Raw genomic sequence first — 13,131 nt, 5'->3', positions numbered from 1 at the left:
GTGTGTGTGTGTGTGTGTGTGTGTATGTGTGTGTGTGTGTGTGTGTGTGTGTGTGTGTGTGTGTGTGTGTGTGTGTGTATGTATGTGTGTGTGTGTGTGTGTGTGTGAGTGTGTGTGTGTGTGAGTGTGTGAGTGTTTGTGTGTGTGTGTGTGTGTGCGTGACACCCTTCTGTCAAAGATAGTTGGGTTGCTATGTTATTTATTTTCTGGTGCTTCTGATTAAGGTTGCAAGCTGTGTGACGCGGAGAGAATAATTCCTACACCCACGTCTGGGCATTGCGTCATAACTCCTCGTCACCGTGTTCGTCAAAGTCTCTGTCATATTGAGTGAGTCTGTGGGTCTCAGGTTGCTGGGTGTTCCTTGGGTCTTCCTTCCTCCTTACCGAGAAGGTGGTGGCAGCGTAGGAGTTAGGTCCGCCTCGCATCAGTTTGTGTTGGCTCCATTTTTTCTTGAAGATGCCCAGTACCTGTCAAGGAGCAAAAGTGAGATGTAAAGATGAATATTTTTTACCGAAAATAAAGAGGTAACACAGACTGGAAGAAAAGCAAATCTAAAATGGAAATTTTGCGGTGATAAGTAAATTAGGTTTTTAGGGTTAAATCATGTCAAATGCACGGAGGGGGGGGGGAAGGTAAGGCTGCACTTCACCTGTTTACTAATACCTTTAATAATTTACAGAATAAAATAGTAATTAGAGTAAATTCTCAGTGTATACTGAGAGATACACACACTTATCTGTGTATATTCTCTATTACGATATGAGAGGTTAACTTATGCAGCTTATGAGGTTAACTTGTCAGAGTAAATCTCTAACTGATCTCAGTGAATATCCATTACTGAATGTTAAAGCTGCAGTTATTAACAGATTTTTCACACTTTGCAAATGCCATTTCCAAAATTCTTTTTAAAGACCCTGAATGTGAAATAATGTACAACAACTGAAATTATATATTATATGGCATGCAACATCAAATCTTAACCTATGATACAGCAACACAAAGTTGATAATAACGATAATTTTAATATATTCACACAGACTAACTAAAAAAAATAGTAATCCAAAAATAAGTAAAATACAAATTTAGAGTAAGTAATACTTTGGTTAGCATTTTTCTAACTCAGAAATATTCTTTGGCAAACTGAGTTCTGCTTCTTTGCGAATATTTGTAAGGTTAAATAGTGGCAAGCAGAGTAATCGACGACTAGAGTAATAAAGACACTTACAGCAGAGCGAGACTTTATTACACAACGTTTCACTCAAGGGAGAGCTTTCACTAAAATTGATAAAGCTGACTTGTAAAGGGAAACATTGCGTAATAAAATCTTGTTTTGCCGTAAGCTTCTTTGTCCTACCTTTGCCGTCTTTACCATGTGATACAGTGAATGGGGGAGCGTGTCACTTTTGTTTGAGACAATGGGGTGAGGCAAAGATGCTACTGTAATGTTTATCCAAGAGAAGCTACTAATTCCTATCTAATGTTAAGATAGGGAAAAGACTAGTTCCTATATGACATAAGACAGAACAGACTAGCTCATATGAGATGTGAGATACGATAAGCCATCGTTGCCATCAGCGATAACGGGTAGAAGTTGCTGTAGTTCCTATATATATTAAGGAGCAGAGAAAAGACTAGTTCCAACTAAAGAAAAGAACAGAGATTAGTTTATTTCAAAGATAAGTGACAGAATATAGACTAATTTTTATTTAAGGTGTAGGATACACTAGAGACCAGCTTGAATCTAAGGCGAGTGATAAAAGAGAGAGACTAACTTCTATCGAATATGAGAGATAGATTAGAGATTAGTTCCTACATATATAAGGCAAATAACAGAGCAGAGACAATCATTACGATTAGATTTATGGGGAAATACTGAAACTATAGGTAAAACATAATGAATGAATAATGGAAGGTAGTTACGTTTGATCTAAGGACGAAAAGTGTACCTCCAATTTCTTGGATAAAGAGCCCTTTGCCTTAGATTGTTGGAATCTCTACTCATATAGAACCTGAAGCTTAATAATAATGAAAAATTAATTCAACTTTTCACTTATAAATAATTTACCATAGTTTGCATTTGGGTATTTCTGTTAAGAAAAGTATATAGCAACCTGATGTGTGCAGTAGTTTCAGTACTATCAAGGTTTAGAAATCTTTACAAAATATAATTATTTTTGTGTCTGTTTACTTTTCCCATTAAAAGATTTAATTAGATTCCAAAATCATTAGCTTTATTTACACAAGGTAAATACCCTGACAGGTGTGTTACTCCCAGCAAAGAATTAGAAGTTCATCTGGTATAATCTTGCGATACTGCATTTTACATTAATATAATTGTAATATATAATATAGCTTGATACGTAGATTGATACATAGGTTGATACATATGTAGCTTTATACGTAGTTTGGCTGCTTGATACATAGATTAATACGGCGGTAGCCTCGTACATAGGGAAGTTGATACATAATTTTTTTATACCTAAAAAGGTTGATACGTAGGTAGATACGTAAGGAAACAATGCAGGTAACTAGGTAGGTAATTATCTCTACAGGAGAGCAAGCAAGGAGGTTCATAAGTATTGACACAGAGAAGAAGTTCCCTCATTAAGACTGACGACCTGATATTAGCGAACGTCGAAGTCCCACCAGGTCGAAGTGGGAAAAGTCTCACTTGTGGCCAGGACAACTTCTGTGTCCTGGCACAACGTGTATTTTACCACTGAATATGAAAGGAGCATGTAGTTTTTTATTGAGTATTGATGCTGATATGGTCAAAGAAAATCAGCATGGATTATACGGGTTCCTGTTACCCGCCTTGTCACATGTACTTCCATTTACTTCCTAAATAATGAAAATGTTTTTATGAAGAGAGAGGAGAGAGAGAGAGAGAGAGAGAGAGAGAGAGAGAGAGAGAGAGAGAGAGAGAGAGAGAGAGAGAGAGAGAGAGAGAGAGAGTGGCTTTGCTGTCTTGCATGACCCTTGACCTGCAAAAGGCAGCATAAGCTGGATACATGTGTCGTCCTGTACTCAGTATTAAAGAAAAGACACGCTCTGTGTAAAGCTGTATCATGTCAAAGAAACATAAAGCTTTACAGAGAGCGAAACGTTGCCACAATAAAAGCTTATTCTGCAAGATTGTCATTTCTTCCAAATATGCTGCAATGTATTCATCGACACCGTCCAACAGTCTCTCAGACTGAGGCAAACGACCAGAAAACTTCCATGTGTGAACTATAAATATTGTTTACTCTCACCATCTCCAGCTTCGCCTATCTAACGAGAACAAAAATGTGTTGGACTAATCTTTAATTTTAATATGAAGGATGAGCCTTAAAGTTAAGTAAGCAGGAGTCATTTGTGTGGTTGGGAATATTTGTTAGGCTGTTTGTCAGTAGCATTACAAGGATATATCTCCTTTTATATGCTAGGAATTAGTTGTTTGTGGATGAACGTGAAGTAAGCAGGGAGGGAGACATATGCATGAGAGAGAGAGAGAGAGAGAGAGAGAGAGAGAGAGAGAGAGAGAGAGAGAGAGAGAGAGAGAGATGCTCCTCTTCCAGTTGAGAGAGTCAAGCAGTTCTAATGCTTCTCCTCCAAGCTAGTCCTAGAGGCCAAGTCAATAAATGCGAGAAAAGTAAGCAAACCAGAAAGAAAACGACAATAACATCTTTCACTTCAGAAAGAAGAGACATATTGTGTGCATTTTAAAAGTTTAGCCACTGCCTAGATACTGAGAGTAAGAGAAAGAGAACATACATGTGAATTTTAATGAGTTCACGGCTTCCCCCCTTCCCTTTGTAAACTTGGAGGTAATGAAGAACTGCTATGGAGCACTAGAAAAGAGTGACCATCCCTGACAGTAATGTTGCTTCCACCTGGAAAGATACAGAGGAAAGGGTGATGTTGAAAGGAACATTTGTAATAAGTGATTATTGATAAGGGTTTTAATAGTTGAAGAGATGACATTTTTTCGATTGGAGAAATGTAAAACAGAGACGTGAAAGTATTTTTAACTATTAGACGTAGTTGTTTTGCTTTTATGGACTTACTGCCAAGTGTTCATGGGATTATTATAACTATTATTATTTATGTTTAACCGAGGAGTAAAAGTATGAGGGTCACTCAATGCAGTGAGTGTTGGAGGCTCGATCCTCCATCCGTTAATTGTGACTCGATCTCTAGACAGTCAGGCTGCTGGCGATTGCCTTCAACACCTAGAGTGTTGGAGACTCGATCCTCCGTCCACTCTTTGTGTGCATGATGGAGGAGACGGACAAGCTACTCACACAGCCACACTTCCTCTCAGGTCACTGGAGACCTGATTGTAGTACAAGTGAATATGAAATAAAATTTAAAAAAGATTGAAAAAAATTTATAGCAAAGCATTACAGAGATAGATATATGAATCTAATCCTATAAGCAAAGTTTGAAGTACTGAAGTAAAATAAAAGATTCTAATCCTGATTAAGCTAATTTAGTTTGTGTGTGTGTGTGTTTGTGTGTGTGTGTGTGTGTGTGTGTGTGTGTGTGTGTGTGTGTGTGTGTGTGTGTGTGTGTGTGTGTGTGTGTGTGTGTGTGTGTGTGTTCACCGAATTTTATTGGCAGGGAGTCGCATCTCAATAATAATAATAATAATAATAATAATAATAATAATAATAATAATAATAATAATAATAATAACACCAACAATAATAATAATAGCAAAAACAATAATAATAATAATAATAATAATAATAATAATAAAAACAACAATAATAATAATAATAATAATAATAATAATAATAATAATAATAATAATAATAATAATAATAATAATAATAATAATAAAAACAACAATAATAATAATAATAATAATAATAATAATAATAATAATAATAATAATAATAATAATAATAATAATAATAATAATAATAATGACAACAATAATCAGAAGGATCTCACTCAGAAGGTTTTAACACTCTAACACTATATATAAGCCAGCAGATCTTGCTGTGTTAGTATTAATTACAAGCAAAAAATCGAGTTATTTTGTGTATAATCCACCAGCTATACATCCAACAAGAACTTGATCAGATATAAGTCCAGTAACAACGGTATGAGAAATGTTAGACATTCATAGATAATAAATTACTTTCCGTTATGGGCATGGATATTATCAGGTGAGATTATGTATGAAAAGTTTTGCTAAACAGAGAACGAACGCGACCTGAGGAGCAGTCGCCACATATTAACATCAATTGCTAATGAAAATACTTAGAAGTAAATGTATTCATTAATACATATTTATGTAAGATAAAAAAATAATTTTTTTTTCTTTCAGCACAAAGAGCGGAGAGAAGCGGTACAAAATACGAGCAGTGTAATGAGATCCTTAAATGACAACATTTTGCCCACGCGCTGGGCATTTTCAAGTCACTTCTAAAAGCCCACTGAGCGGGAGAAACGTTACCATTAAAGGATCTTATTACACGAAATTTGTGCCTCTATTTCCAGCACAAAGAATGGTGGAGACTTGATCGTCTGTCTCCTAACTCTGCTCACTTAGTTGGGATTCATTAGTGGGATGGGAGGGTAAAGAGTCCGGTTCAGGACTTGTTTTCTTGCACTGTATTAGTATTCTTTCCACTTTTATATCACCAGTTTTCTCCTGAAGGGATCTTGAGGAACCAGCAGGAAACAACTGTTTAGGAAAACACTTTCCAATTACTTCAGGGAATGTTTTAAGGTCTTGAGGTAACTTAAAGTCAGGAGTTAACCTAAAGTCAGGAAGTAACTTAAGGAAAAGGATTTAGGAATGCAAGTAGAGTGCTGCCGATAATAGAAAGACAAAAACAAGCCTTTATTGGGAAAGCGTTTTGTTTTGTACAGAACTTCATTGAAACAACGTTTTGCTTTTTTGAAGCTTCGTCAAGTTAGCTTTTTTGGGAATAAACGTTTCGCCCGGCATAGAACTGTATCAGGTGTTGACTTGACACAGCTCTACACAGAGAGAAACGCTGTTTCAATGAAAGTTTGTTCTTAAGCGTTTTTATTTTCTTCCGGATTATGAGACATTTAATGGTTTTGTGTTGAAGGCCGTCATACTAGACCCAGTTTTTGCAACTTGGTGAAAACTATGTAATGCTTTCTCATTCCAAAAACTGCATGCCTATATCTTCCAAACTCACATTACTATAAATCAATTAAGCATTTTATAGCATATTGTCATGCCCAAAAAACAAAAAAACACAGTCCTTTAAAAAACGAAACCTGAAGCACTTAATAGGTAACACATCATGCCAAATGCAGTCAATGGGTGATACATGACGCTTGATACATTGAGCATGTGATACATCATACAAGTTGCACTCTACGTATGTGTGATACTGCCAGATGTACTGAAAAAGGGATACATTACCTCTCCGTTGAAGAAGCAGAAGAGAAGGGACACTCCAAGACCCTGGAAAAAGTCAAGAGCAACTCAGTTAAACTTTAATACTAAATCTTAGAACTGAGAAGCAATGATTACTGTTTCTTGTGATTCAGTCCTCTGTTCCAATTCATTTGAGCTCAGTCACACGGTTTGGGGTTCAATCATATGATCTGGATTTAGTTAAACAGTTTAGGTACAGAATTTGAGATCAGTTACATGGTTATTTCAAGAACTCTGTATCTGCTGGCCTACAATATTATTTAAGAAATTTATAATTCTTTGCAAGTAGGAAAGCAATTTACTGGAGTGGGAAAGCGATTCATATCCAGTCTTTTTTTTTCAGTTGCATAGTAAAGTTGTTTATTTGCTTAGGAAGATAAATTCTTCACGTAGGAAGATTCCTTTGGGTAAGAAGAGGGCTCATTTGGATGAAAGAAACGACTCATTTTGATGAAAAATAACTAACTTGAATGCTGAAACGTCTAACATGGCTGGAAAGCAGCTCCTTTGTGTTGGAAAATTAATAGCTTTAGCGGGAAAACGACTTATCGGGAAGTGAAACTGACTTACTTGGATGGGAAGACGATTTGCTTGGAAGGGAAAAAAAGACTTATTTAGAACCGAAAACGACCTACTTAGAATGGAAATCGACATGCCCGGAAAGGAAAAAAATTAGCTAAACCCTGAGATGGGAAAAATCTACTTACTTGGAAGGAGGCTGCAACAGCAGACACTACGAGGTACACGCCCTCGCCAGGAGATCCCTTCGGTGGCCTGAACGGGATGAGGATGTAGTGTAGACCCAGCAGAGGAATGAGGATGAGTGTTGCTCGCACCGCCTGCAAGACATGGTACCATGCCATTACCTGCCATTTCTCTTGTCAAGTTCGGTTGTTTCGCTATCAGCTAAAGCTGCTTTCTGTTATCGGATGTGGCACTCTTGCTGTTGCTATTCCTCTTACTGTTGTCATTACTTTTGTTACTGTTGTAATGCACTGTTGCTCTTGTCATTTTTTTTGCCTGCAGTGTTTCTCTTGCGTTCCTCCTGTTGTTGTTAGGCATCATTGCTCTAACTGTTGTTCATACCATTATATCTTGTCAGGAACTGGTGCTCTTACTGTTATTACTGTTTCCGTTGCTAGGCACCGCTGCTCATGCTGTTGTTCTTGTGACCAAGCACTGTTGTGGGAATGGTGTAGGTGTAATGTAAAATAGCACAGAGCAACAGCATTGTGGTGCGATATGAAATGACACTGTTTGGAAAAGTCAACACGTCCATAGATATATATCGCATTGTGCAAAAGTCAGCAAGTTCACTGATATATATCGCACCTGTCGGTGGAAGTGGTTTGTATATAATTGAACTTGAAGGGGAGAATGAGCAGGAGGGTAGACTGTCTTTGTAAATATGAAATATTGTGGAATCTTTTAATTTTCTTGTGGAAATGCATGGGGAGAGTTGAATCTGATGCCTTTCGTTGTCTGTTTGCTTTAGCTTAATTAAATTACATTCGTCAGTCTTGTAGTGCTCATTTCTCTGGATTTCAGTTAATTCTGACTCCCTCTTTCATTTTTCGTCGTTGATGCTGTATGATTATTTTTACACAAACACACGAACACACACACACACACACACACACACACACACACACACACACACACACACACACACACACACACACACACAGAGCGCCAGTTTGGAACCCTCCCGTAGCCAAGGAAAACTAGAGAAGGTGCAAAGGTTTGCAACAAGACTAGTCCAGGAACTAAGGGGTATGTCCTAGGAGGAGTGGTTAAGGGAAATCGACCTGACGACACTGGAAGACAGGAGAGATAGGGATGATATGATAACGACATAAAATACTGAGAGGTATAGACAAGGTGGACAGAGACAGGATGTTCCAGAGACGGGACACGGCAACAAGGGTTCACAGTTGGAAGCTGAAGACTCAGATGAATCACAGGGATGTTAGAAAGTATTTCTTCAGTCACAGAGTTGTCAGGAAGTGGAATAGCCTGGGTAGTGATGTAGATGGAGGCATGATCCATACGTAGCTTTTAAGAAGAGGTATGATCAAGCTCACTGAGCGGAAAGAGTGACTGAGTAGCGGCCAGTTGAAGAGGCAGGACCAGGAGCTGTGACTCGACCCCAGCCACCACAACTAGGTGAACACAACTAGGTGAGTACACACACACACACACACATCACTCCTACTACACAAAATAGCTAACACACTCCTAACACACTCCTACCACAGTCCTAACACACTCCTGACAAAAGTGGGACATGAATGAAAAATTCGAGCAAGTGCCACGTAGATCGGGTAGCCAGATGGAAAATCGGAGTTAGAGTACAGACCTGGAGGAGAAAAACTACAAACATTGCTGAAAACTTTTAGGATTTAAACAGAGTAATAAAACTCTCAATCCTTCCTGCAACTGCCATCATGAAAACAGGGAAGGGGGGGGGGGAGGGGAAACACACTAAAACGTATTATAAAAATGGAATGGAATTTACAGAAGGGATGGAAATCTGTTAGGTTTTATTGTACACTTCAAATGATTTAAAAAAAAACGTGAAATTAAAAAAAAAATAAGAAAAATATGCTACAATGCTTTTTTATTGCATAGACGATTCACAGCGATTTGAAGCTTTATTTTGACGTATCTCATTTTTTGAATGGAAGGGATGGGCTACAGTTGTCTGTAATTAATTAGTGCTCCTAATACTCCAGTGGCACTCACAGATCCGTGTCTGCCAGTGACTCTGCCTCTAGTAGCCTTCAATTCACCCATCAATAACAACTACATGCTTCTACCGCTGCTACTATTTCTTAACTTGGTTGGTTCGTTGTCAACTGATCATCGTGAAATTCATTGGTTTGGGTTTTCCTCAGCGTTGCATCTGTTGACTCCTTGACTTGCAAAGTGCTTCTTCAACTGGCTCTTAGAAGATTATATTGTGTTTGTGCTCACCACTTTAGTGGGAGGTTTGTTTCATTGTGCCTTGGTTTTGTTTGCTAAAAAATGAAAACATTGCATACGTTCATATTGTGTTTTCTAACTCGCAGTTTTATTCCATTGTTGGGAGTTATGTGCTCATCAAGCACTTGAAACAGTTTCTCGTGAGATAGAGGGAGAGAGAGAGAGAGAGAGAGAGAGAGAGAGAGAGAGAGAGAGACGCTAGGGATTCATTACAGTTGTTGCATGAGGTAGATCTGTAAAAGTCAATTAATTAAACATCACGTGAATTCATAATGAAAACCAGTTTTTCAATAACATAATATAATTACAGTGGTAAGCCCTGCATTTATTTTGTTTGCTGTATTAAGTGAAAGAGAAAAAACATCATATTGTAATATTAAATGAAGCAACACTTTTTATTATTACGGAAAAGTTTACTCTCTCTCTCTCTCTCTCTCTCTCTCTCTCTCTCTCTCTCTCTCTCTCTCTCTCTTTGCATTTTCATTTCCAAGACCTATAAAAAACTACTCTCAAAACAACATACTATAAGCTTTATTGTCCAGTTACACTTGAAGATCTGATCATGTAAATTACTGAATACTGCTGTGTCGTGGTCATTACCACGTTACAAGTTTGGTTATATACAAGTGAAGGTTGCCTGTATATTACAGGGGTCGCTGTCCTCTCTGCTTGGTCCCGGACCACGCCTGGGTATCATGTCTCATAAACTTTTGCACTAGTTTTTGCAACTATTTACTGCCACTTTTATGAACTTGATCTGTTTCATAGGTTTTTGATAACTATTGGATAATTCCTATGTTCATACTCCATGGAATATTTAAGACAAATACCTGCGACATGTTTATATATATATATATATATATATATTTATATATATATATAGATGTATATATATATATGTATATATATATACATGTATATATATATATGTATATATATATATACATGTATATATATATATGTATATATATATATATATATATATATATATGTATATATATATATAGATGTATATATATATATGTATATATATATATATATATATATATACACACACACACACACATATATATATATAATATATATATATATATATATATATATATATATATATATATATATATATATATATATATATATATAATATATATATATATAATATATATAAATGTGTGTGTGTGTGTGTATGTTTGTGTTTTTGTGTGTATTTGTTTACGTTAATTTCCATTTTAGTGGTCAAAGTATCATTGACCTAAGTGGTGTAAAGACTGCAAGCATCCATATTGACACTCATGTGATTTACAGTCATTAAAACTAGTAAACCAATCATCCAACCAGATAAGTGCAGATCACTGATGTCCCTCCCTGCGACAAGTACCAGATCAGCCAGGTTGTTACCTGGAGGTTACCTGGAGGTTATTCCGGGAATCAACGCCCCCGCGGCCCGGTCCATGACCAGGCCTCCCGATGGATCAAGGCCTGATCAACTAGGCTGTTACTGCTGGCGGCACGCAGTCCAACGTACGAGCCACAGCCCGGCTGATCCGGCACTGACTTTAGGTATCTGTCCAGCTCTCTCTTGAAGGCAGCCAGGGGTTTATTGGCAATTCCCCTAATGCTTGATGGGAGGCTGTTGAACAGTTTTGGGCCCCGGACACTTATGGTGTTTTCCCTTAGTGTACCAATGGCGCCCCTACTTTTTATTGGGGGCATTTTGCATCGCCTGCCCAGTCTTTTATTTTCGTAGGGAGTGATTTCTGTGTGCAGATTTGGGACCATTCCTTCCAAGATTTTCCAAGTGTAGATTATGATATATCTCTCCCTCCTGCGTTCCAACGAGTACAAGTCAAGTGCTTCCAAGCGTTCCCAGTAATTAAGGTGGTTGACAGAACTTATACGTGCAGTAAAGGATCTCTGTACACTCTCTAGATCTGCGATTTCACCTGCTTTGAATGGAGATGTTAATGTACAGCAGTATTCCAGCCTAGAGAGAACAAGTGATTTGAAAAGGATCATCATGGGCTTGGCATCTCTCGTTTTGAAAGTTCTCATTATCCATCCTATCATTTTCTTTGCACGTGCGATCGTGGCACGTGTTGTGATCCTTGAAAGTGAGATCCTCAGACATTACTACTCCCAGGTCCCTTACATTATTTTTCCGCTCTATTGTATGGCCAGAGTCAGTAGTGTACTCTGTTCTAGTTATTATCTCCTCCAGTTTTCCATAACGGAGTAGTTGGAATTTGTCCTCATTGAACATCATATTGTTTACAGTTGCCCACTGGAAAACTTTGTTTATATCTTCTTGGAGGTTAACCGCGTCCTCAGCAGATGACAGCCTCATGCAGATCCTAGTATCATCCGCAAAGGATGATACGGTGCTGTGGTGTATATCTCTGTTTATGTCTGATATGAGGATAAGGAATAAGATGGGGGCGAGTACTGTGCCTTGTGGAACAGGGCTCTTCACTATGGCAGCCTCCGATTTAACTCTGTTGACCACTACTCTTTGTGTTCGATTTGTTAGGAAGTTGAAGATCCATCTCCCCACTTTCCCAGTTATTCCTTTACCACGTATTTTATGGGCTATTACGCCATGATCGCATTTGTCAAATGCTTTTGCAAAGTCTGTGTATATTACATCTGCATTCTGATTTTCTTCCAGTGCATCCAAGGCCATGTCATAGTGATCCAGTAGTTGTGAGAGGCAGGAGCGACCTGCCCTGAACCCATGTTGCTCTGGATTGTGCAGATTTTGGGAATCCAGGTGATTTGCAATCCTGCTTCTTAGCACTCTTTCAAAGATTTTTATGATGTGGGACGTCAGAGCTATTGGTCTATAGTTCTTAGCTAATGCTTTGCTGCCACCTTTATGGAGTGGGGCTATATCCGTTGTTTTAAGTGACTGTGGAATTTCACCCATGTCCAAGCTCCTCCTCCATAGTGTACTTAGGGCACGCGAGAGGGGTTTCTTGCAGTTCTTAATGAAAACAGAGTTCCATGAGTCTGGGCCCGGGGCTGAGTGCATAGGCATGTTGTCAATGGCTTTTTCGAAATCTATCGGAGTTAGGGTAATGTCGGAAATCTGGCATACATTTATGGAGTTTTGAGGCTCATTCATGAAGAAATCATTTGGGTCGTCGATCCTCAGACCGATTAGTGGTTCACTAAACACAGAGTCGTACTGGGATTTCAATATTTCACTCATTTCCTTGTTGTCATCTGTATAAGTCCCATCCTGTCTGAGTAAGGGCCCGATATTAGATGTGGTATTTGCCTTGTTTTTTGGCATATGAAAAGAAATATTTTGAATTTCTTTCAACTTCACTAATAGCTTTAAGCTCCTCCTGCCTCTCCTGGTTCCTGTAAGAGTCATTTAGCTTAAGTTCGATAGTTTCCACTTCCCTGGTCAGCGCCTCCTTTCGTGGTGACTAATTAGGCTGCAAGCCACTGTAGCAAAAGTACTGTTGATCAGGTAGTCATCAAGCAGTGCTGGGAGGTTGGAAGAATCCTTAACTTATATAATGGGTATCTAATGAGACGGTTATGTGGGAGAATTATTATAAGTTTCACTGAGAAGGGATAAAAATCGGGCGGAGATATACATTGCCAGGGGAAACGGGAAGTAATTTTGTTTTAAGACAGAGGAGAGTGTTAAAATCTGTGGGTGGACCGGTTTGCCTATGTAGATGTAGCACTGACCTTGTGGGAGAAGTGTGTGGGTGTTGTGGACC

At 38.2% G+C, this 13,131-nt stretch overlaps 1 protein-coding gene across 1 annotated transcript in view; it reads right to left on the bottom strand.

Annotated features, from left to right (window-relative positions):
• Positions 1–383: 383 nt before the first annotated feature.
• LOC128689691 (calcitonin gene-related peptide type 1 receptor) overlaps positions 384–13,131 on the bottom strand; it is a gene marked incomplete at its 3' end in the record, with an annotated part of 38,947 nt that continues 26,199 nt past the window's right edge. Inside the window, 3 exon segments of the mRNA XM_070081391.1 lie at positions 384–467; positions 6,398–6,439; positions 7,120–7,251. Of these exon segments, the coding sequence (XP_069937492.1) occupies positions 384–467; positions 6,398–6,439; positions 7,120–7,251 (258 nt within the window).

The sequence above is a fragment of the Cherax quadricarinatus genome, unplaced genomic scaffold (genome assembly GCF_038502225.1).
Source record: "Cherax quadricarinatus isolate ZL_2023a unplaced genomic scaffold, ASM3850222v1 Contig2547, whole genome shotgun sequence".
Taxonomy (NCBI): Eukaryota; Metazoa; Arthropoda; class Malacostraca; order Decapoda; family Parastacidae; genus Cherax; species Cherax quadricarinatus.
This window is presented reverse-complemented; position numbering and strand designations above follow the sequence as displayed.